The sequence below is a fragment of the Impatiens glandulifera genome, chromosome 4 (assembly GCF_907164915.1).
Source record: "Impatiens glandulifera chromosome 4, dImpGla2.1, whole genome shotgun sequence".
NCBI lineage: Eukaryota > Viridiplantae > Streptophyta > Magnoliopsida > Ericales > Balsaminaceae > Impatiens > Impatiens glandulifera.
In genome coordinates this window covers 50,114,640-50,140,684 of record NC_061865.1, presented here as the reverse complement: position 1 = coordinate 50,140,684, position 26,045 = coordinate 50,114,640, and the positions used below count along the sequence as shown (strand labels likewise).

Here is a 26,045-nt window from a genome sequence, read left to right as displayed (position 1 = left end):
CAACACAACGATCTAAAAGAATTTTACACATCTGATCCAACTCCATCAAGGTTTGTTGATATCAATGTTTGTTGGAGTTGTTTCAGATGTGCAAAAATATTATAGAGAGACAAAATTTCACAGCACAATATGGAGAAACTATACAATACACAACACAACTCTCTATAATAATTTTGCACATACACACGAGCTCCCAACATGGAGGAAATCTCAAGGTTTGTTGGAGCTTGTGCATATGTGCAAAAATATTATAGAGAGGCAAAGTTTGAGCATGGAGGTTCAGAACACAATGATCTATAAGACTTTTACACAATGATCAGTAGCCCAAATGACCATTCGATACGAAATCTTGATATCAAGGTTTGTTGGAGTTGGTGCAAATGTGTGAAAATATTATAGAGAGGCAAAGTTTCACAATATGCGTGAGAGTAATTACAATATGTATGAGGGTGATTGCAATACGCGTGAAGGTGATTGCAATACGCGTGATAGTGATTACAATACGCATGAAGGTCTTTGTTCATAACATAGTATTCACCCATAGTTATCTACAAATAAACACCCATGAAATCATACAATTATTCATAAAATTATTCAACATAAGGAAATTATTCACATTAAATTACTCAATCATTAACTAAAGGTAATGTCACACATGAAATCATAAAATACAATTATTCATACAATTATTCAACATGACTAGAAAATAAGTGGACTTAAGAAAATGTCACACATGAAATCACAAATTCAAGTAAGCTAAAGGCTCGTGCTGTTGAGATAATGACTCATGCAGCTGAGATGATGATGCTCTTGCAGTGGATGGTGCAGGCATCACTATTTTGCATGTTGCCCTGTTATGACATTTTCTACCATATGAGTTACATCGTCATATGTAGAATTTAGGGGTACAGTCAAACCTCTGGATAACTTTGGAACAAAATGACTAACACTATCCATAATTTTCCACTCTCCATCAAAGTAAATAATTACATGAGCTGGAATTGAAAACAATAAAACGATAATTATGTTTTAGATGCATTATTTGAAATAAATGGGAGGACGAGAAAGCATTAAATGACATGAATGTTTTTGATACATTATTTGAACTAGATGGGAGAAACTCGTCCTCTCATCTAATTCAAACAATGTATCAATAATGCGCGTGAAGGGCATTACTTACAATACGCGTATTGCAATGCCCATCATACGTATTTTAATGCCTTCACCAATACGCGTATTGTAATGCCCCTTATGAGTATTGTAGATGTTCCTCAACCATTACTAAGGAGTTTCTTGTTAGGGTTTCATGGATAAGGAATTTGAGGAGCCCTATTCATCAGATCTATTGCTACAAACTTGTTGACAATGTTTGTCAGATTGATTTTTCATGAAACTCTAGCAGCATATTCCTCAATTATGGTTGACGTCATCTACAAAAAAAAACAATAAGTAAAAAACATACGATACGTGTGAAGGTGATTACAATACGTGTGAAGGTAATTGCAATACGTGTGTGAGTGATTGCAATACGCGGAATATTATATAAACACTAAACCCTAATCATGATCAGATAATACATACATTCATGCAATTGTTAGATCCACCAGAATAAGAACATTACAATATCATAGGGGCATTACAACTATAGTATATATAACATAATGTTCATAACAAAGTCCGGATCCTAACTATACAAAATCAGGTCACTAACTAAGAAAATCAACTAACTATAACAAATGTACATTAACATACCCATTTAAAAATGCGATGGTTCTTCTTCAACCGAACAGTGAGTCGTTGGGATGGGGAGAGTCGTGGGAATTGGAGTTTAGGGAGAGTCTTGGTAGCTGATGGCGGCTGAGTTGAAGAGTAAGGTTTTGTAGGAAGCGGGAGGGAGATGAAAAGAGGAATGCCGGATTGGAGTATAAGACTTTTAAGAGAAAAAATAACATTTTGCAGGCTGAAAGTGTCATTTTTGTAAAATTTATCAGTGTTAGATTATTTTTCGAATTTGATACATTATTATGATCATTTTTCAAATTTCTTGATCAAACGAATGAGCAAAACATGCCTTTTCCTACAAGCCATTGATTGTTTCGTCTGATTTTTTTATGGATTTTTTAATCTTATTTTATTAGTTAGAATTGGTAGTGTAAAATTAAAATATATTTAATTAATTTATAAATAAAAAAATTAAATTGATATTATTTATTAGATGAATAATATTTATAATTATTAATAACTCTTAAAAGAAAGTAATGACATAAATATTGTTCTATCTTCATACATTTAAAAATATTTATAATTATTTATTTATTTATAAAAACATATCACTAATAAGAAAAATAAGTCATGGAAAAGATAATTAATGTCACACTCATGGTTTTTGATTGAATTGTAGGATTATTTGAAATCAATTAATACTTTTATCATTAAATAATTCAATTTTTTTAAGTTGAAAACATCTTTATTTCCAAATAAATTTATTTCAAAGATGACTTTTCTTCCAAGACTTATGGAAGGTTAACACATGCTTATATTGTTTCTTTGTCTCATTCCGCTTTTTACTATGTATATAATTAAATAAATAAAAATTAGTTGAATAAATTATTGAATAAAATCATATCTTATAATAAAAAATAACTGATAAAGCTATTTACTAGGAAAATATAATTATTTTATCATAACTAGAAATCATGAAACGATCTTCTTTCCCAACTGATACAAGAAGAAAGCGAGAAGAAGCCATGGCAGAGTTTTCTGCACGCCAATGATTGTTTCGTCTTCTTCTTTGTAGTTGTAATCGCGACTCAGTGATTGTTCTTTGTATGATTCGTCTCTTTTCTACGTTATTCTTTGATTTCAGAGATTAACCGGTTTGATTTTCTGTATCTATGAAGGATGCACGATGGATTTGAATTTACGGCATTAGGTTTACGATCATCATCGTCTCCGTTGAACAAATCAATATAAAATATGAATTCCACTGTTCGTAGCGGCAGATTTGTAGTTCATGTGGCCGAAAATGGACACTCATTCGAATGTGATTGTGATGAAAATAATCTAGTTCACGACGTACAGCGATTCCTTGAATCAGTTTCTGGAACTAATGTAAACGATCAGCTGTTACTATGTTTGAATATGAAACTGGAATCGCGGAAACCGCTTTCCATCTATAAGCTTCCATCTGATGATCGCGAAGTTTTCTTATACAACAAGTCAAGAATGAGAATCAACTCTCAACCTCCTTCGCCAGAATCGATTGAAATAGTCGAAATCCCGAACCCTACGCCTCCATCTTCATCTTCATATCCATTAGAAGATAATCCAGACCCTGCACTTAGAGCTATTCCTTCCTACGATATCATATTCAGATACAATTACCAGCTAGGGCACGCGATCTACAATCGAATAGTGACGAAACTCAAGAAATGCGAGAAACTCCTCGGTGAACAAAAGGTACAAGAAAGAGCAATGGAGATTGCGAGAGATAATCTAGATCATCTCTATGGAACGATTCATCAAAACTATACGGATTTCATGAAATGTTATTGTCGTCAGGATAGAAAACATTCGAACCTAATGATGAACTTTGGGAAGAACATAGAGAAATTGAGATATTGCAGACTTCATCCAGCGTTACAAACCACTGATCGGAACTGTTTGTTTGATCTTGTGAAGGAAGATAACTTACAGTTACAGAAGATTGTGGCGAATGAGTACAGAGATTCTTATAAACAATTTGAGAAGAAGATTTCAGAGTTTGAACAAGACTTTGATGAACTCAAGATGATTGTTGAAGAATTGTTTTCAAGTAAAGCTTCTTCTATTATCATCGATTCAGAACGTGCCATCAATGATCATTATGGTTATATTCATGAACATAAGAGTATAATGAAATCAATCAGGTAAGTTACTTAAACCACCATTCATGAATTTCCTTGTTTTTATTTCTGTATATGGAAATTTACCCATTACCATATGTGTAGCAAAGATGTGAAGATAGTGAAGAAGATTATCGACGATTGTCTTTCAAACCAATCACCTTCTTCAATTCGTCGTCCTTACGATGCTGTCTCATCACTAGGCCCAATCTACGACATTCAAGATCAAAATTATCTTCCCAAACTTGAGAATTGCGATAGTACAATCTCGAAACTTCTCAATTTCTGCAAGGAGAAAAAGAATGACATGAACATCTTCATATACAACTACATGCAAAAGATAGCATACGTTCAGTACGCAATGAAGAACATAAGATGCAGATTTTCAGTCTTCATAGAAGCGATGAAACATCAGAATGATCAATTTCATTTCTTAAGGATAATCCATGGTATAGGGCCATCATACAGAGCTTGTTTTGCAGAGATAGTAAGGAGAAAGTGTTCGTTTAAACTTCACATGGGAAATGCAGGTCTATTAGCTGAAAAACTCGATACCAATAGAGAGATTGAAGTGAGGAAAAGGAAGAAGTTTTTGAGATGGCACAGTTTATATATACCACAGGATGTTTTAGCAATGATGGGATTGTTCGATAATCCGAATCTATGTCAGGTCGATATAGCTCCTTATGATTGTAACCTTCTTGACATTGATATCTCTGATTTAGATGGGCTGGCGCCCGAATACTTAGTGGGGAATTGGAAAGGTTCGTTTAATGAGATTAACGAAACCATTTGTTCTGAAACAAGTAATATTGAAGTTGAGAATGTTAAACTGAAAGCTGATCTTGCTTCTGCTATAGCTAGAATCTGTACTTTAAACATTGAAATGCTGGGCGATAGTAAAATTGGAAGTGCAATGAAAGAGGCTGCGGAGAAGAATTCTGAGGCTTTGCGATTGAAAGATGAATATGGGAAGAAACTTGGGTCTTTGTTAAAGGATAAACAAATGGAATGTGATTCATATGAGAAGAAGATAATTGAATTGGAACAGAGATTGTACGAGGTTTCGTCTAATAAGGTTGTTTTGTGTTTATCAAATGAAATGTCAGGTAATAATATTGCTTTAGCCGAGATAAAGGAGGTGAATCGAAGTCAGAAGCTTCTAGAAGATTCTTACACGAATTGTGCTCACTTGGAGAATAGAGTTAAAAAGCGTACACTTTTTGAGATATTCCGTATGGTTATATCTTCGGGGGAGATTGATGAATTTCCGGAATCGTTAAGAGTTCTTTCCAACTCTTTGGCCAAGTAAGTTTTAAATAATGACATGTTTTTTTAATGGTTAATATTCAATTTCAATATGACACATTATTGGAATAGTATTATCTAAAAAATCAAATGTCATATTTATTGTTATTTAGAGTCATGTTAACAAATATTTGTTAACATGATTTCTTCTTAACTTGATTTGAAGGAAACATGTGAAGTAGTTGGAGATGTATAATTAAATTTGTTTATATAATTAAGGTCATTATTTTATCTAAATTAATATTTGAATTTTTTAATATTAGAGTTAAATTTGTTAATAGATATAAATAAATTAATTATTTCATCTAAATTAATATTCAAATTTTCTATTTTCGAAAACTACTTCAAATAATTAATTTTAATAAAATATGAGTTGTGATTCACATTTGTTAGTCTCATTCATATCATATTGATCGGGTGTACAATTTTATTTTCCCCAACTCATAAACAAACTTTAGTGTAAACCGTGAAGAGAAAGTGGAGGCTTGTAGTTAACTATTAGATATAGTAACTAAGGATGGATGTCAATTACAATTTGTTGCTCGCAATTTCTGATCTGAATTGTTCTGTTTATGACGGGTTTTCTTCAATTTGACCGGTTGTTGATTGGAGATGGGTCGGAGATAATATTTGTGTCTCCCCCGCTCAAATACTAATAAAATATATATAAAGATTATATTTATTTTTTATATTTTTATAAAATTTATTTCTTTATAATAATATATAATTTTAAATTTTTTTTTTTTTTTAAATATGGTATAAATGGTACCTATGTTCTAAATAGAACGGAATGGAGATGGTAAATACATTCTCCGTCCAAATTCGCGTTATGCTAATCTCCTAGGATAGGTTTGGAGAATTAGTTATCTCAGAAAAATATGTTTTTAAATAAATTTGTATTTCTTTCAACCTCATGTCAAGTTTGTTTCCAAACAAAAGAAATTAGCATTCTAGTTTCAATTCTCTTCATCCAAACTTAGTCTTAAAAATTTTCCTTCTTTTATTCAGTTCAATTGGCGATGATGATGAATTGGGAGAATGCATTAAGTTATTAGCGGATAAAGTGGGATTGTTGTCAAATTATCATAATGAAGAACTGATTGAGAAATACGCTAAAGTGAAGGAGCAACTTGAGAAGGAATTGGATGAAAATAAAGAGTTAGCATCTACTCTCCACAGAAAACATCAACTAGAAAAACAGGTAAAAGAAGCAAAATACGAAATTTCTGTGTTAAAAACGATAAAATTGTCTATATTCTTTGTTGCAGGCAAACAACGAGAAGATATCATTTGGGCATTTGAAAGTTCAAGAGATTGCTGCATTTGTCCTGAATTCACCAACCGGGCATTATGAAGCTATAAATAATTGTAGGTGTTGTAACTATTATCTTTCAGACGAATCAGTTTCGCTCTTGACTAATCATCTTCAAAACCGGCCTAGCTATCTAATTGGGCAGATTGTGCATATCGAACAACAAACTGTGAAAACTGTATTGTCTTCGAACCCGTATGATCTTCCTGTCGGATGTGAATACTTCATTATAACGGTTGAAATGTTACCAGATATCTCTGATGATGATGATCGATCTTCTACTCCGACTTCCTGATCTTGTAAAGATATGATGGAAGAGGAAAAGAAAAAGGAATAGCAAATTGCAATTGAGGAAATATGGTGGGAGTTTTTGAAGCTGGTTCCAATGATGATTGAATTTGAATTAGAGTTTAATCTCTTTTTTTTTCTTATTTATTTATTTTTGTACATAAACATTTTTCTAATTTTTTTTAAGTTTTTAGGTAACTATAATTCTTTTATTTAATTATAAGAAGCTAATCCGATTTACAATCTAGGTATTTTTAGTAGACTCAAAACATTTGGTATTATAAGCAATATTATTTTTACTTGAGCTATGTTGTTATTCGAATTTATTGATAAATAAGATAAGTTTTGTATCAAGTTATTTTAATTTATGTTTACTAGCTATTTATGTCTAATAAATTTTGAGGACAAATTTAATCTTAAATTTGTTTCTTAAAGTGTTTGAAATAACACAATGTTTGAAATATATGCAACTTTAGTCATAAGTATTGTTATTTAGATATATGGCTAAGTTAATCTTCTTGTGAGCCGCTCGGTCAAAACTCGACTTGTGTTTGACTTTGACCAAATTCGAGTTGAGTTCGAACTCATATAAATACTTGGTCGAAAGCTTGTTTGGTTTTTTCGAGTCCGATAGTAAATAATATATTTATTATTTATTCTACTATTAAAACATAAAATTTAAAATAAATATTTTTCTACACAAATATTTGAAAATTTAATTTTATTCAAGTTTTTCGAGTTGAGTCGAGTTTGAGCTCAAATTTATAAACTCATTCAAGCTCGAACTTGAGTCAAGATAATAAATACTTAATTGAGTCGAACTCTCGAGCTGGTTTGAACTCAGTTTGACTCATTTATCGCCCTAGTTAGATTTATTTTATCCTAGCATTTTGCATGGATATTGAGTTTTTACTTTTTACTTTTTACCCTTGCTTTGCCTAAGCAGATATAAATTTGAGATAAAATATGTTGAATTCTCAATCCTATTAAAGAGATGAACACTTAAGATTTCATTTGAAGTGATAGTTACAAAAGAGTGACTTTAGTTCGATCTCATTTCTCATAGTAGTTGTGGCCCATGTAGGCATATATGGACCATATGTGGTAAGTATTGCCTCTAAAGTACATAGCTTTAAAATCCCACCCTGTAATACAAGTAGAAATAAATGTGGATTTCATTTCATGTACATATAATAATCAATACTATCAAGTTTTGTGAAAACACTATACATGTCAAATTTCTGCTATACCATTAATAGATTTATTTTCTTTTGCAGTTTAAGAATCAATCTACTCAACTTAATAGAGGTTTAATGACATCTAAATAATTAAATCTACATAGATATGGAACTATTAATATCATTCATAAACAATTTTTTGATATATACATATTCTTTCTAAAAAATCAGGTTTATTCTTTTGGAGAAAAATAGTATCACCCACTTTCAAAAAAAAAAAAGTCAGATATTTAGTCTTTGTGTAACAAAAATGTGACTTTGATCTAAACAAATCATAACACAATATACTTTATTTTTTTTATTTAATTATTTTTCTCTGCTACATTCTTAAAGGTTTATGTAAATGAAAATGATAAAAAAATTTAAATATAACAACAAAGCATGACATGGAAAAAAAAGAAGTTAATCAATATGTTATCGAGCTCGTAAACAAAGGCAGAGCTAGGATTTAAAATCTACCCGGGCTAAAAACTTTTCACAAAATCTACCCGGACTAGAATGAGAATAATATCAAGCAAAAAAAGAAAATAAACCTATTTACTATCACTATTTCCCTTTAACGACGGATAATCTATCAACGAATATCGTCGTTTTTGACATATTATACAAAATATTTTGGTCTACTGGGTTATAGCCCAGATAGCCTTGTACATAGATCTGCACTTACTCATAAGTGCTCGTGAAAAACGATTAACTCCTCGACGAATTCTACTGACTTTTCAGAACAAATCAAAAAACGTCATAATAATAGAATTAAGAATGATACAAATCGGACGACTACGATCATTAAAAATTCGACGATTTCTCTCAAACCAGATAGTTAATCAAAAAATAATTGGGATAATAACCCAAATATATAGGCCTACCATATATGCCGCAACAATCCAAACTTTTCAACAATTACTCAAAGACTCGGACATCACCCAATAAATATCAGTATTACTCCACAAAAAACTCTAAATACTAACTACCCCTCGACAATACAAAAATAAGTGAGTTGCCGATTCAACTTTCTTGCGATACATATATACGAGTAACCATAATACAACATTTTTTCATCATACACATATTTAAGAATTTCACCGTGAATTACACTACATCCAAAGAACGAGATCTTGGATGAAATATTTGACTCTCAAAGTTTCTTCAATAAAAATTATATGAAATTATTTTAGCGAATAAATTATAATAATGTCTCACATTTAACTATTAATGTCTTGTCAACGCATAATGTCTTGTTCAGATGGGAACACTTGCTTGCGTCCTGTTAAAAATAAAACTCTATTATGGGATAGATCGATGATCAAACATGTTCTTAATTGTGACATTTTTCTACATATAACAATGGAAGCAAGCTCAGGATACTTTGTAGCTAGAGTTTTGACACTACACCAAATGTCGTCACAAAAAAATGATCGAAGAACTATCCCCACAATGTATCTAGACTATTCAAGAAAACTTTTCTACATATAATAAATTCCCTTCCAAATGCTACACCCCGCTAGATAATTAGACATTTTGATGAGCCAACTAGACTAATTATGACAATACTTACATTGGATCATCGATGTTCAAAGATTATTCGACTCTGTTGCCAATCTAATACACCATTTTGATAGAAGATCCTTAATTATTAAATGAAACAATATTTTAAATATCCAGACATGCTTGATTTTAAAATATTTAACATTATCGATCCTAATTGGATGACAAAACGATGGGATAAAAAATCTCAAATTCATTATCTTAGTTTTTGTTAGAGTGATCATATATATGGGTTAAATCATTTTTTGGATTGAAATTAAATTTGATATAATTACATATATACGGTTTCACTTTATGTATCAAATAATTAATTTTTGACATATTTTAAAAATAAAGTTAAATAAAATTAAGTAAAAAATTAGTATAATAACAATTAAATTTGTATATCCATAAAATATCTTAGTTATTCATGATATTAATTAATATATATATTGATTTGATTATTTAAACAATCATTATTCTTTGGATTTAATTTTTTTTTTTGAAGTAATTTGATTTATTTAAAAAATAATGATGGGTGACAAGAAGATAAATATTTTATTTTGGTAAAATAAAATATATTAATATATAAAAATAAATAATATTTTATTTTATTTAATTAATTTAAATAAATATATATTTAGTTTGGCGAGCTCCAAATTAAGAACCTACACTTGAGTTTGAATTAAGTTAGTAACAACGCTGTTGATGCAGATTACGTTGACTTTAATCTAACTGTTGCATCGATCACTCACATGGCTAGTCTATCAATCGGTCGTGCCTATCTCCCGACACATCTCCCAACTGGCCATGACGCCCCTCCATTGACCAACCATGTATCCTCCACCCCGACCGTCCTAATTGCTGTCAACCAAACTAGTAGCGCTACTTCTTCGACAGGCCATGTCGAAGCCACTCTGACCGGTCATGATGCTGTTTTTCTAGTCGGGCTCAACTCAGCCACTATGGCATGTCACGACATCCCCACCCTGACCGCTCAAATCCCTGATAAGTCGTGGACCATGGGACGAAATGAAATCGCAAATCTGGTGGGCATTAGGAACCAAATTCTCAAATCCCTCGTCCAGTTCCAAAGGCATGAACTTGTCATGACCAATGAAAGGAGCGAGCAAATCATTTGCCGATTCAAAATCCGATTCGAGCAAGATTGGAACTCATTCGACAAAATTGAATACGAGGAAATCGTTCTGTGGTCGGTTAGTGTCATGAGGGAGTTCTACAAGTGCCCCAGAACCTATGCTTACACTACACAAACAAATGCAAACCGAACATGGCAAACCAATAAGATTTGGGAAAAAAATGGGACAGCTAATGGAGACAAGCTCAATGTCGATCCTAGCCTAAAAATTAAAACGCTCGAACACCCGCTCCAAATCGAACTCCCCCTAGAAATTGAAGAGGAATGCGTCAACGATTGGAAGCGAGTTGTCATCGGTCACTTCATGGGCACCCACAAAGACCCATTCCGAGCAATCAATGCCGCCCTTTTCTGACAATGGAGCGAAAATGGACTTAAAAAAGTCAAAGTCAACGACTTTGGCTATTTCTTCCTCACTTTTGACACGAAGACCGAAGCTCAAGCCATTGCCGACTCAGATTTCACCTTCATGTTCAGTTTATGTTTCAAACTTGCCAAATGGAATGAAGAAATTGACATCAATAGCAAACCGCCACAATCTGAACAAGTGTGGGTGAGATTAAGAAACATTCCACCGCACCTTTGTAATGCCAAAGCACTTGCCTACCTCAACGGAATCGTTGGAAAGCCGCTTAAGCTCGATCCCAACTTTGACTCATTTGAACGAGTCACGTTTGCCCATGTTTGCATTGAGATCGATTCAACGAGTACAAAACCGGAAAAATTCGAGTTAAGATGTCGGAATGGAAACATGGCTATCATTGAGGTCATGTACGAGCAGACGGAAAAAGAGGACGGGGAAAAATAAAAGAAACTCGTGGCCACCCCCGAACAAGAGAATCTCAAGTTGATCCTATATCGAAATCCTCAAAGCAAATGAAAACCACAACGAACACGTGAATGAGAACCAAACTGATCTCGATCCCACCGAGCCTGAAATCGAGGCCCTTTTCCCACTAATTAGGTTCGAAAAGCCCGACGTCGATGTGGATGATAGCGAAAGCCAAAACATCTCAAAAACCATGAGCTCCGAAACCAAATAAAGCCGCAACGTTATCAAAGAAACCACCTTAAGGGAAACAACTCATACGCTCAACTCCAAACTCAAGCCCAAAAGAAAAAAAATTGATAAGAGAAGCTAGCAAAGACGAAGAAGTCGGAACTTAATCCGGAAATATATCCCAAAAAGACATAAGGGTGACAAGAAAGAAGGAAAGAAAGAACAAGGACAAAGACAAGAGAGACGAGTCCGAGGAAATCAACCCATATCGTCTTGTTTTAGTTGATTGATTGTTAGTTTCATTTCTTATTTACTTTTGTACTATGATTTCATGTCCGTATGCGTTTCTTAGGCCAACTGTGAATTCTTTATGGCCATTGTGTGTTGACTTTGAGCAAACTGTTGTAAACTCAATTTCAACTCTTGTACTCCTTTTACCATTTTCGGGTCCTTTTAATTAATGGCGTAAGCCATTTCTAAAAAAAAACTATACCGTCTATAAAACTATTCAAATCAATTTGAATGGTTCTATAATTTCTCTAATGTTTACCCATAAGCTAAAACAACATTTTATACTAGAAAAAGATAATTTAAATATAGGTGGGTGTACAACTCGCATAATTTAAAAAAAGATGTATTATTAAAAATTGGTTCATTTAGTTTATTATAAATAAAAATTAATATATTTATTTTTTCTCTCTATTTCTTTCTTTTTATTAATTAATTAATCAATTTTTCTCTTATTTTTTTTATTAATTAATTACTTTTTCTCTTTTTATTTCTCTTTCTTTACAATAATTTTATAAAAAAAAAATTATTTTTTTTTAATATAAACAAAAATAATATTAATAGTTAATTTTTTTAATTTTTTTTATTCAGGTTTATAATAATAGTAAACAAAATTTAAAGTTATTTATTTATTTTTGTATAATCTTAGTGTTGGATTATTAATATCTATTATTATTCAAATTCAATAAAATTTTATTATTAAAAGATAAATTATATATTATAATATTTAAGTAGTAACTTTTTGTAAGTCAAACTATTTTAAAATAATCAATCTTAAAAATAGAAAAAACATTAAAATAAGAAATTAATCAATTAATAATAATAATAATAATAATAAATAGGAAATGAAATTGATAATGAATTAATATAAAGAAAGAATGGGTAATATATATCTGAAAAGAAAAGAGGATGGAGAGAGAAATGAGAGGCTCCAAATAGCTTAGCCTTTGAAATTCTTACTCTATATACAAATGAAAAATTCTTGGATTTCCTTATCCTAATCTCCAAACCCCCCCCCCGAATCCCTTCTCTCCTTTCTCTTTCTATATCCTCTCAAACTACTGACACCTTCCCCGCTCGCCCCCTCTTTCTCTCTCTAAAATAATCACTAATTTCACTTCAAGAATGTGAATAACAGAGAATCGAAAACCTAGAAACTCATTTTGTGCATTAATTACTAGCTTGTATACATAAATGAAGAAGAAGGCGGAAAGAGCGATTGTACGTACGTAATTGAATTCAAATAGTACTACAGCTTGCATTGGTATCGGCGCGGCTACGTTTGAATCGAATTTAGCTTGTATTCGGCTGATTCTTCGACTGCCATGGCTCCGAAAACAGGTAAAGCAAAGCCTCATAAAGGCAAGGGCGAGAAGAAGAAGAAGGAAGAGAAAGGTATATATATATATACTGTACATTTTGTTAACTGATTTCAATTTTACTTTTCTATTTATATATATATAAACTTTTTACTCATCCTTTTTCACTCTTTAACAGTTTTACCCGTCGTTATTGAATTCACCGTAGAGACACCCGATGAATCCCAAGTCACGCTTAAGGTAAATTTTGTCAATCTCATTCAATTATTTTATTATTATTATTATTCTAATTTGATAAATAAGAGATGTATTTTTTCTGACAATATTTTAAAATGTGAGTTAATTTATATTAATTAAGAAATAAATGCATTTTTATTTCATATAAAAATGTGATTAATTAGTTTTACACTTTATTTAATTAATTAATTATTTACAAATTAGTTCAGGTATATAATTTGGAAGGTGACATTTTTTAAAACCATATATTGATAAAATTTTAAAATTATTAATGTAATTTTGTATTAAATAAAAAATTATTATTTGGATAAATAGATTATGTTGAGGATATAATCAGAATCAAATAATGTATATAATAACTTCAGCTTATTATTTACTTCAATAATAATAAAGCTGTTTATAAGATTGTAATATTAATTTGGTCTTAAAAGAAAATATTGCAATTATATATGCAGGGAATATCAACGGACAGGATTTTAGATGTGAGGAAGTTACTGACGGTCAATGTTGAGACATGTCATCTCACCAACTATTCCTTATCACACGAGGTGATTTCCTTTTTCACGATAAATTATTATTATTTATTAAATAAAATTATATTTATACAAACATGTAATATAATAAATATTCAGAGATTAAATATTACTAATTTAATTTTTATTTAGAAGACTTAAAATTTAAGTGTAATAAAATTTAAGTGTAACTCATGATTGTTGTGGTATCGAAATAATATATCAAATTTTAAATATATATGGCTGGATTGTTCATTTATTTTAATTTTATTATTATAATTATGGATAATAATATTGTGTAGATGGTGTATATTACTAAATTTTTGAAATTTGTTTATGAATATTATAGATTATTACATTTATTTGCAGCTTAATTGTTTTAAATTTATACATAGTTTGATGCATCATAATGAATTATAAGCTGTAACATCAAAATAATAGGTACGAGGAACAAGATTGAAGGACTCTGTCGATATACTCTCCCTAAAACCATTTCAATTGACTATGGTGGAAGGTAACTGACTTACTATTTGAAATTATAATTACTTTCAAAATTAATAAAAAAAAGTTTAAATTATCGGTACTTAAAAAGAAGAAATGATGGTTTTTTTTAGATTAATTAAGGATGAGATATTGGGACGGTTTTCCCAATTTGATCGGTAGTTGATTGAAGATAGGACGGGATGATAATTATCTTTCCCGCCCCGATCTCACCCTATTTTGCACTAATCGCTATAAACATAATTAAATATTTAAAATCACCAATATATTTATTTAATAATTATATTTTATAAGAATTTTAAATTTATTTCTTAATAATATAAAATTTTAATATATATTATATTAAAAATTTTGTTTATATATATATATTTTTATAAAATATGGTATAAACGGTGTTTCGCGGGGATTTCTCGAAACTGAACGAGATATGAATCCTAGTAAAAAATCCCCAAAATAAAAACAAGAAAAAAATGATAAATATATACCCATTCCAAACCACCTCATTATCCCTAAACTCACATAATCAACACAACTCCACTCTCATTTACAAACTTATTTAATTCATTAAATGAAATATTAAAATAGTTTTTAATTTAAATTATTATTTATTATTTTAGTATTATATATTAATATTATGTAAGATTTTTTTATAAAAAAAATAAAAATTCAAACTTCCTTCAAACTATAGTCAATCATTGTTTTTTAAACAAAAAAAGTTATTTATAAAAGTCCATTGTATTTTTTTAAAAAAGAAGAAAGAATATTAATAAAAGAAAGTATTGGGACTTAAAATTTATAAAATGAAACTTAAGGGATGAATTTGTAAATACAAAATTATACAGAGGACTACACAGAAGAGCAAGCTATTTCACACGTGCGTCGTCTTCTCGATATTGTTGCATGCACGACCTCTTTCGGTTCGTCTTCGTCCAAAACCGCCAGTCGACCGAGTCACAAAGAATCGGTGAGTAAGGACACTGATTCGAGCGAACTCGAACCCGGTTCAGATTCCTCCGATGTCACTACCAATGCGAAGCCCAAGACCGCTGCCGGTGTTGCTTCCGCCGGAGATGCAGGGGATAAAGGCGATATTGCGGCGGTTTTGTGTCCTCCGCCAAAGCTTGGCCAGTTCTATGATTTCTTCTCATTTTCACACCTCACATCACCTATTCAATGTTAGTTCTACTCTATCTTTCTCTTTCTTTTAGTTGATTCGTGGTTTCTTTCTTATTGAATCAAGTGTTTTGTTTTGTTTTGATTATGCAGATATTAGGAAATCGAGTCGACCATTCCTTGAGGATAGAACTCAAGATGATTTCTTTCAAATTGATGTAAGATATCTCTTTTTAACCCTAATTTTGATCAGACGAAAATGAATTTGGCTTTCTTTACACGCAGGTTCGAGTTTGTACTGGGAAGCCAACGACAATTGTTGCTTCTCGAGAAGGATTCTATCCTGCTGGAAAACGCAGTCTTCTCTGTCACTCTTTGGTTGGATTATTGCAGCAGATAAGTCGGATATTTGATGCTGTAAGTGGGTTATTCATGTTTATTATATATATTACTGAAATTAAATGGTGTACCATTTCTCTTCTCAGGCTTATAAAGCACTAATAAAGGCTTTTATTGATCATAATAAGGTAAAACACTTGAAATATTTGTAACTGGGGATGAACAATTGTTGATTGGGTATTTTCCTTTATGTTTCAGTTTGGAAATCTTCCATATGGTTTTCGAGCAAATACTTGGGTTGTACCGCCTATGGTTTCGGAGAATCCTTCTATATTTCCTCCTCTTCCTGTGGAGGATGAAAACTGGGGAGGAAATGGAGGTGGACAAGGAAGAGATGGAAAACACGATAACCGACCTTGGGCAAAGGAGTTTGCAATTCTAGCGGCAATGCCTTGTAAAACAGCAGATGAGAGGCAGATTCGTGATAGAAAGGCATTTCTTCTTCACAGTTTATTTGTCGACATTTCAGTCTTCAAAGCTGTTGCAACCATCCGACATCTGATTTACAATAGTAGTAGTCACCTTTCACATTATGAGGAAAAAATTGGGGATCTCCTTATTAGTGTTACGAAAGACCTGCCAGATGCAAGTGCAAATTTGGATAGCAAAAATGATGGTAGTCAAGTCCTTGGGCTTTCACATGACGATCTTGCTAAGAGAAACTTGTTGAAAGGGATAACTGCAGATGAGAGTGCCACCGTCCACGTGTGTAACTAATTAACTACCGAACTGTTTCTTCTTCTTTATTCTTATATATATTTTTATAACATTCCCTATTCTATTCATTTATTTTGCAGGATACTGCTACTCTAGGTGTGGTAGTTGTTAGGCATTGTGGCCATACAGCAGTTGTGAAAGTCAACAGTGAAGTAAATTGGGACGGAAAGCTTATTCCAGAAGTTATAGACATTGAAGACCAGCCCGAAGGAGGTGCTAATGCTCTGAATGTAAATAGGTCAGTGATAGGACAAACAAAACTGTACATGTTGATGAAGAACTTCTTGTGTGGTAATTGAGTTCTTTTTGTTCTCTTGTCTCTATTTCAGCTTGAGAACACTACTGCAACAGCCATCTACACCTGTAGCTCAAAGATCAAATAGTGCAGATTTAGAAGATTTGAATTCTACTAGATCTTTGGTAAGAGAAGTGGTTGGTGAAAGTCTACTGAAGCTACAGGGAGAAGATGGTATACGTTCAAGATCTATCAGATGGGAGCTGGGAGCTTGTTGGGTACAACACTTGCAAAATCAGGCCTCTGGAAAGAATGAAACTAAGAAAAATGAAGAAACCAAGGTTGATCCTGCTGTAAAAGGTCTTGGAAAGCAAGGTGGTCTGTTGAAAGAAATTAAGAAAAGAATGGACGATAAGAACCTCAAGTTAGAACAAGGAAAGGATGCTGATAGTAATATTGGACAGGAGAAACTAGATGAGGAGAAGGAAGAGATCTGGAAACAAGTACTACCTGAAGCAGCATATTTGCGTCTTAAAGAATCTGAAACTGGCCTGCATCTAAAGGTTCAATTTATCCAAATGATTTTTTATGTCTTTCTGTTACCATATGATTCTACAGTATATTTCTCGGAGACATTCAGTTTGTCTTAGGTATCCTCATTTGGAGACACATACTGTTTATGTATCTCAATTCGTTTATAGATACATAATCGTTTGTAAGCTAAATTTAGTCACAGTCATTCAGAAAATTATTTATGCTTCTTTATCCGGAAATGGATCAAGATACAAAAGCACAAAAACAACAAGTGTTTTGTGAGCTTATATTTGGCTTTGTTCTATTCTTGTTTGCAGTCACCAGATGAGTTGATCGAGATGGCGCATAGCTACTATGCTGATACTGCACTTCCCAAGCTGGTAAAACCCCTAAAGAATGATAGTGATGTTTCTGAAAGTAGAATGATAATGGAAAAATCTATTAAACATGGTTTGTAATCGCTATTGCTTGATGTTTTCCAGGTTGCAGATTTTGGCTCACTCGAACTCTCTCCGGTTGATGGGCGAACACTGACAGATTTCATGCATACCAGGGGCTTACAGATGCAATCGTTGGGGCGTGTGGTAATAATCTATTGTTTTTGTAATGTTCTTAGGGTGTGTTTGATAAAACTGATTACTTTCAACATAAGTCATTCACAACTTTCCAAATTAAATCAATTTTTTAGCTTATTTTGAGCCGAATTTAAAGAATTAAGTGATTTTAAATAACAATTATAGCTTAATTCAAATAAACACTTAGTTATTTGGATTAAGTGATAAGTTGTGTTAAAATTATGTCTATCCCAACATATCCCAAAGTTTAATATTGGAAGCAAGTTTTCAAGAAACTGCACGAGATTTAGCAAAAGCTGCTCTTCTCGGTCATTTGTACTCGGATTCTCTCGATGTTTATTTTATTTGCTATTTCCACTGCTTGTGCCAGGTTGAGCTTGCAGACAAGCTTCCCCATGTGCAATCACTTTGCATACATGAGATGGTTGTTCGAGCCTACAAACATATATTGCAAGCTGTCATAGCAGCAGTTGATAGTGTGTCTGATTTGGCTGCATCAATAGCATCATGTCTGAATATATTGCTAGGAAAAACTTCTGGTGAAGGTGATCTCATAGAAACAGGTGATGACGATGAAACACTAAAATGGAAGTGGGTTGAAACTTTCCTTCTGAAGAGGTATGGATGGCAATGGAAATTAGTAAACCGACAGGATCTGAGAAAGTTTTCCATTCTTCGTGGGCTTTGCCACAAGGTATGATTATCTGCTTGCTCATGTAGGTATGTATCCGTTGATCCCATTTAGAAACACTTTTGTTTCTGTATTTGGACACGTTTCCAGATTCCTAACTAAATTTTGTTTCCAAACGTTACTGTGTATCAAATGTTTTCAAATATAGAAACATAAACAAAGTGTTTCTAATTGGGGCTGAGAGATCTCAAGACGTCTATTCCATTCTATTTTCCTTAGGTTGGACTGGAGCTTGTCCCTAGAGACTATGATTTGGATTCAGCATCTCCTTTCAAAAAGTCTGACATTATAAGTATGGTACCCGTCTACAAGGTATGAAAATATAAACTATTTGTTGTTTTAGTCGAAATGGTGAAATTCAGTAACCTGACAATTAATATTGTTAAGAACAGCATGTTGCATGTTCATCTGCGGATGGTCGAACACTGTTGGAATCATCCAAGACATCATTGGACAAAGGGAAACTAGAGGATGCTGTTAATTATGGAACAAAGGTCTGACAAATCAACAGAATGTGCCAACTGCCAATCATACTTAAAAAAGTATTGTCTGTAGGGCTAATATTCCCTGTTGTTAAACTTCACAGGCACTTTCCAAGCTTATCACAGTTTGTGGCCCTTACCACAGAATGACAGCGGGAGCATATAGTCTTTTGGCTGTGGTGTTGTATCATACAGGGGATTTTAATCAAGTAAGTACTCAAAAAAGACACTTGTGTTCATCAAATGACTGGTTTTCGGTCAGATCTTAGTGATTTATGGTACAATGAGCAAAAGAAACAGAAATGGGAACGAAAAGAAGAAGGTGAGAAGGAGGGGAAAAAGACCCCTTCAATTAAGTCTGATAACCTCCTAGGAGTAGATTACGATTAGATAAGAACTTCCGATTGAAGAAACATCACAACCACAACACTAACTATAATTAGGGCCGGCCCGAGGATGGAGCTGCCCTAACCGACTTCACCTTTTTTTTTCTTTTATATCACGTTGCATTTTTAAGCAAAATTTAAAGTATATAGTATTTTAGTGTTAGAATAAAAAAGTACTTCAGAATCGTTGGTTAAGCTTTTCCTTTATGTCCATGAGTCCGTTTTACCCCAGGGCCTGTCTATAATAAGCTCATCCACCCATTGTAGCTCAATTAATAACAATCTTGAACTAAGAGGTTGGGGTTGAAAGTTCAAATTCTCACTAAAGCACCTTGAATGAAGTGAGGAGTTATGGTGGGAGATGTTGTGCTAGCCTCTTGCAGGGAAACAAACCCAGGTCTAAGATTGAAACCATAAAATAGAAAGAAGAGAAATGGGGTCATATCATTTTTACTTATTGGAAAATGTAACAGTTAGGAGGGTTAGTGTTAGTAGATAGAGCATATTAGTAATTAGTCCATGAACTTATATTATTATGTTATTTTACTTTTATCAGTAAGACACTTGTAGTTTACAAGTGACAATCTAAATGTTATATATAGAGTTGTACACCTTTTGAAGAATCAATTGATCGAATGAAAAAAGAACAATATTTTCATCTCACTTTTATCCGCAAACAAACTGTTTAATAGTAAAATCCTAGTCCTTTGAAGTGCGTGTGTTTGGGGTTTGCATAGGCCTGTTCTCTTAGCTTTTGTTGTGACCTCTGTCACCTTCTCTGTTGAGCTGTGAGTTCTAGTATCCAGGAAAGATATGGTTTTCATTCTAATGCTTATGTCTGTTTGACCTCTAGCTAAGATAAGGACCTTTTTTCTCTCCAGGCTACCATTTATCAACAAAAAGCTCTAGATATAAATGAGAGAGAGCTCGGGCTTGATCATCCAGATACAATGAAGAGTTATGGCGACTTGGCTGTTTTTTACTACCGACTCCAGCACACTGAGTTAGCCTTGAAGTAAGTATTTTTATTTTCATACAATCTAAGCCTCCTCGAATCAGTGACGTGTTTGCATTGAAGAAATTTATCTACCTTGTCCCATTATAGGTATGTGAATCGGGCATTGTACCTTTTGCATCTGACATGTGGACCTTCTCATCCAAATACTGCTGCCACCTATATCAATGTAGCTATGATGGAAGAAGGTCTAGGAAATGTTCATATTGCTCTTAGATACCTACACGAGGCTCTTAAATGTAACCAGAGGCTACTTGGAGCTGATCACATTCAAGTACTCTTTCTCTCCATCCTTTTTCCATGTATTAGGAAATTATACATGGAAATTACAAAGCCAGTTCAATTTATACATTACTTTTTATACTTTTCTGCTGACTTGTGCAGACTGCTGCAAGTTATCATGCTATAGCTATCGCTCTCTCTTTGATGGAGGCGTATTCATTGAGTGTTCAGCATGAACAAACCACGTTGAGGATATTGCAGGCTAAACTTGGGTCAGATGACCTACGTACACAGGTGACATAGTATTTCCATCCTGTGTCCTCTTAAAAGCCTTAACAGTTTTTCTAACTCTCGACACTCATTAACATATATAAGGATGCGGCTGCATGGCTTGAATATTTTGAGTCCAAGGCTCTTGAACAGCAGGAGGCTGCACACAATGGTACTCCCAAACCAGATGCTTCTATATCCAGCAAAGGACATTTAAGGTAATGCTTTTTTTCATATCTAAGGATGATATCATTGCATCAACTCCTGCCAACACTGCTTAATAAAATCTTCATTGTAAACCTCCTCCGCCTATCAATTTGAGGAAGAGTGACATGTTTTGGATCTCCTTGATAGTATTGTACACTGATTGTCCTCAATTTTATTTTTGTGTTCCTTCTATCTTTTTGGTTTTGCTGTCACTTTTGATGGCTCTTTGTCCTTTCATTTTATGTACTTTTGACGCGTCCTGTATAGGTTATATCCTGTATAGGTTTCTTGTATATGATTAACATAGGGACACCTTTTCCTCTCTCTCTCACCCATTCATTCTCATTCCCTGTAGGTCTTGTTTGATCTAGGGTTATTTGAATAACCAAGTGGTTATTTTCAAATAACCTTGTTTGATGTACGTTATTGAAAATTAGGTTGTTTGGATAAAAAGACTTTAGAGGTATAAATATAATGAAAAAATGTATTTGTTTTCTGTAAAGGTAGATGGTATTTTGGAAATTTGATTGATGATTTGAATAATGAGTAGATAGTGGGTTATTTGAAATTAATCTCAAATAACCCACATCAAACAAGTCTTTGTTGGTTATGTTGATTGTTTTCCTTGTTGAATCAGTGTATCCGACCTGTTGGACTACATAGCCCCAAATGCAGATATGAAAGCACGAGAAGCCCAAAAAAAGCAAGCTCGTTTAAAGGTACATCTCATGTATTCTATATTGGCCACAGCTGAGAACACTTAATACATTTTTCTTTTTGTCTCGGAATTAATGAGAAACTAATAAATTTCTAAAATTATATGTTACTATGCTTAGCTTCCAAACATAATTTCATCCACTTGCATGTTTGGATCCCTGATCCAAAACTTTTGTATCTAGGTCCCGACTAAAGTTCGATCTTAACAGGTTAAAGTGAAATCTGGACAAAATGGAGAAACAGGTGCAATCGAGGACACTAAGGATGACATCAACATATTACTACCTGGTCTTGTTCAAGAAAACTCTAGTGACAAGGAAAACAAATCTGAATTAGATAATAATGTTGTATCTCCAGTTTCCGAATCTGTTGACAATAAACCTGATTTAGTTCTAGCAGAACCCGAAGTTTTCCAAACCGATGATAATATTTCACATGAAGACGCCTCAGAGGAAGGATGGCAAGAAGCGTTTCCAAAAAATCGTTCTATTTCAGGGAGGAAACCTTCTGTTTCTAGACGCCCTAGCTTGGCAAAGCTCACTACCAACTTTGTGAATGTCTCTCAGTCATCATCGAGATACAACCGTGGGAAGTCCTCCAATTTCTCTTCTTCTCCAAAGCCAACACCTCAAAGTGAGTCTTCTCCTGCTTCAACAGGCTCTTCTCCTTCCCCCATTCAGAAGAAATTTAACAAAAGCTCCAGTTTCAGTCCTAAATTGAATAATCCCAGCACTCCAGCTAGCGGGTCGGAGAAACATGCTAATGTCAAGTCAGCCCCTAGTAGTCCAGCTCATCTTATTAGTTCGGTTGGCATTCAATCTGCTGCAAAACTGTTCTCGTATAAAGAAGTTGCTCTTGCTCCACCCGGTACTATTGTGAAGGCAGTGGCAGAACAACAACTGCCAAAAGAAAATCCTCAGGCTGTTGATTCAGAACCGATTCCAGTGGATGATACCACAAATCAGATTCAGATCGCCCAAGTGGAAGAAAACCCCTCCGATCGAAAGAGTGAAGAAGAAGAAGAAATACGAGTTAAAGACAAAGATGTGGATGCTCTTGTATTACAAGTCAAGAATGACGATTCTGTCCCTACGGGAGTCGAGATTTCTTCTGAAGAGACGAGCCCAACTACCAAAACCACACCATTGGATGAAAAAGATGATTGTTTGAATGATCCATCTAAAAGCTCCGACATAATTATCAGTCCATTGCCAACAGAAGCTGAAACGGAAGAAAACACGACATCTATTCCTTCACCAACCGAATCAGAAAAGCAAGGTGAACCAGAAACAGTGAAAGAAACTAGCAAAAAGCTTTCTGCATCCGCACCTCCATTTAATCCGTCAACAATTCCAGTCTTTGGTTCAGTTTCAGTATCGGTTTTCAAAGATCACGTCGGAATATTACCTCCGCCCGTAAATATTCCACCAATGGTTACCGTTCGTAGGTCACCTCATCAATCCGCTACAGCAAGAGTTCCTTACGGTCCAAGGATATCTAGTGGACATAATAACCGATCAGGAGGTCGGGTTCCACGTAATCATACAGCAGATAAAAGCCACTTCAACCCTCCTCCAATAATAATGAATCCTCACGCTGCTGAATTTGTACCTTGGATCCCTAATGGTTATCCAGTCTCTCCAAATGGTTACATGGTGCCCGTCTCCCCCAACAGTTACCCTATATCTCCAAACGGTGTTCCAGTTTCGGTTAATGGCATTATAGTGGCTCAAAATGGTATACCAGCCTCGGTAATAGTTACAAGTGACGAGATCAATCATGAAAGTGAAGGGGTTGCTGTGGAAGAAGAAAAAACACAAGATTCCTCGAACGATACCAAAAAGCAAGACCAGCCCGAAGAAGACAGTCAGGAGAAACCTGAGGGCATGTTAGTGGAAGATGGTAGCGATGAGTCAAATGAAATCACTGGCGAGATAGGGACCGAGAAGAAGCAGCCAAGTAAGTGTTGGGGAGATTACAGTGACAGTGAAGCTGAGGTTATTGAGGCTGCTGCGTAAAGAAATTTGTTAGCCAACGATAAACGAGGAGATTGAAAGATTCTTCAAGTTTTGTTCGATCGAAAGGAGATGGTGTTGGCGCATTGCTAACTTTCAAGCGGCATCAGTTGATGGTAATTGTTCATCAAGCTCAAACTTTTATTTTATTTTATTTTTCTTTCTGTTTTTGCCTTTGAGATCTGGCTTATTTTGCTTGGAGCAAGCTGGTCAAGGATCGGTATAACTTGTGATGAGTTTATGTCCCTTTTTCTTTCTTTCTTTTGGTTCCTTGTTAAGAAAAAAGAAAATGAGTAATGTCAGAAGTTGTATTGGATGTTCATTAGTCGAACTTGTTTATATGATCCTGAGACAATTCTGAATTTCTCAAGTTTTTGAGAATCCTCGGAAAAAAAACAGGTCTATTTGATCCAAGGTTTATCTTAATGTGAATATTTCTTATTTGACTATCAATGTCTGCATAAGTGTAGTTGATGAATGCAATACTTACTAGGAATTAAGTTATGATTTGTGCATGAAGTTTGCTTGTCCAAGTTCCAACTTGAACAATCTAAAGGTTTCATCATCATTTTATATGGGAAATTCTGGTTTTGGGGTTTTACTCTTAATGAATGTGGAAGGAACTAGCTAGGGCATTTTTTTTAAAAATTTTGATCAAGGTTTATTTTTTTAGGCTGATACATTTGGTTTCTTAGATAACTAACTATGACCTAGAGCTGGTTTGATCTTGGTTTTTTTGTGGGTTTGTCAAAAAAACTAAAATGTATTTTTGTATTTAAATTTAATAAAATTAAAATAAAGATATTTTAGTTAGAGGAAATGATTGATTTGATAGTTTGAATGAGAGTGATTTATAAAAAAAATTGTAATTTTTTTTAAACATATTTGTTATTATTTGGAAGCTTATGATGATCCTGAATTATTCTACCTTCATTTTGTATCTGAAAATTTATGCATTCTATGTGTAGATTTTGAATATGAAATCATGTATATGCATCTGGAAAGTTTTAAAAGGAAAGAATGATTGATTTTGTATGTGGAAAGTTTAAAAATAAACTTCAAAACCAAAAACCAATAATGTGGGATGTTTATTTATAATTTATTTTTAAGATTTTCATAACAGTTTTACATATTTTTTAAAACATATTTTAATATAGTGTTTATATATGTTTGGTGTTGTTATTTCCATGTTATGCATTCATTCGATAGATCTATGGTACAATCGTGACAACAGAATTGGTTGATTATTAAATAGAGAGTTTACATTCTACAATGAATTTAATGAAATCTAATTTGAAAAATATTAGTTATATATTATTATTATTATATATATATATATATATGATTAATTATTTTATATATAGTCTATTTTAAAAATTTTATATATTTAAATATAAAATTAATTAAAAAATAATAATAAGTAATTAATACTATAAAAGAATTATATTAATATATTTATTTATAAATATAAATTTATTTTTTTAATATAAAATAATATAAAATTAAAATTATAAAATTATAAAATTTTGTTATCTTAAATTTAAAATAACATGAGTTTACCTATTTAAGAATTTTATTTAAAATAAATTAAATAAAATTTTAATAGTAAAAACATAATTAATACACTATACATAATAAGTTAATACTTTTTTAGATTCTAGATTATAAAAATTTGTGAATTCTACATTTTCAAATGGAACCCTTATTTTATGGTTCGATAGTCAAAAGTCCATTATAACGGAGTGCCCAAAAATAAGTGTAGGATACTAGGATGGGTTGTTTCTTAAGAATAGTTGGACAATAACATTAAAATGAACATTTCTCTCTAGAAAGCTTTGGTTCTTCTGCAATATTTCCCTCAAATAAATTGTTTTAGGTTCCAAGAATTGGGGTTTCT

At 32.9% G+C, this 26,045-nt stretch overlaps 2 protein-coding genes across 2 annotated transcripts; both read left to right on the top strand.

Annotated features, from left to right (window-relative positions):
- Window positions 1-2,976: 2,976 nt before the first annotated feature.
- On the top strand, window positions 2,977-6,799 carry LOC124935332 (autophagy-related protein 11-like). Its single transcript, XM_047475771.1, has 4 exons — window positions 2,977-3,908; window positions 3,990-5,192; window positions 6,201-6,393; window positions 6,461-6,799. The coding sequence occupies exons 1-4, from the start codon at window positions 2,977-2,979 to the stop codon at window positions 6,797-6,799; spliced, it is 2,667 nt and encodes an 888-aa protein (XP_047331727.1).
- A 6,210-nt stretch (window positions 6,800-13,009) lies between these two features.
- On the top strand, window positions 13,010-24,601 carry LOC124933628 (protein REDUCED CHLOROPLAST COVERAGE 2). Its single transcript, XM_047474062.1, has 23 exons — window positions 13,010-13,396; window positions 13,499-13,560; window positions 14,013-14,105; window positions 14,511-14,583; window positions 15,413-15,745; window positions 15,837-15,901; window positions 15,969-16,100; window positions 16,169-16,210; window positions 16,281-16,787; window positions 16,880-17,037; window positions 17,129-17,597; window positions 17,886-17,948; window positions 18,051-18,152; window positions 18,514-18,837; window positions 19,054-19,146; window positions 19,227-19,328; window positions 19,421-19,525; window positions 20,584-20,717; window positions 20,808-20,991; window positions 21,102-21,233; window positions 21,315-21,427; window positions 22,054-22,135; window positions 22,343-24,601. The coding sequence occupies exons 1-23, from the start codon at window positions 13,327-13,329 to the stop codon at window positions 24,149-24,151; spliced, it is 5,247 nt and encodes a 1,748-aa protein (XP_047330018.1). The 5' UTR covers window positions 13,010-13,326; the 3' UTR covers window positions 24,152-24,601.
- The last annotated feature ends 1,444 nt before the right edge of the window (window positions 24,602-26,045 follow it).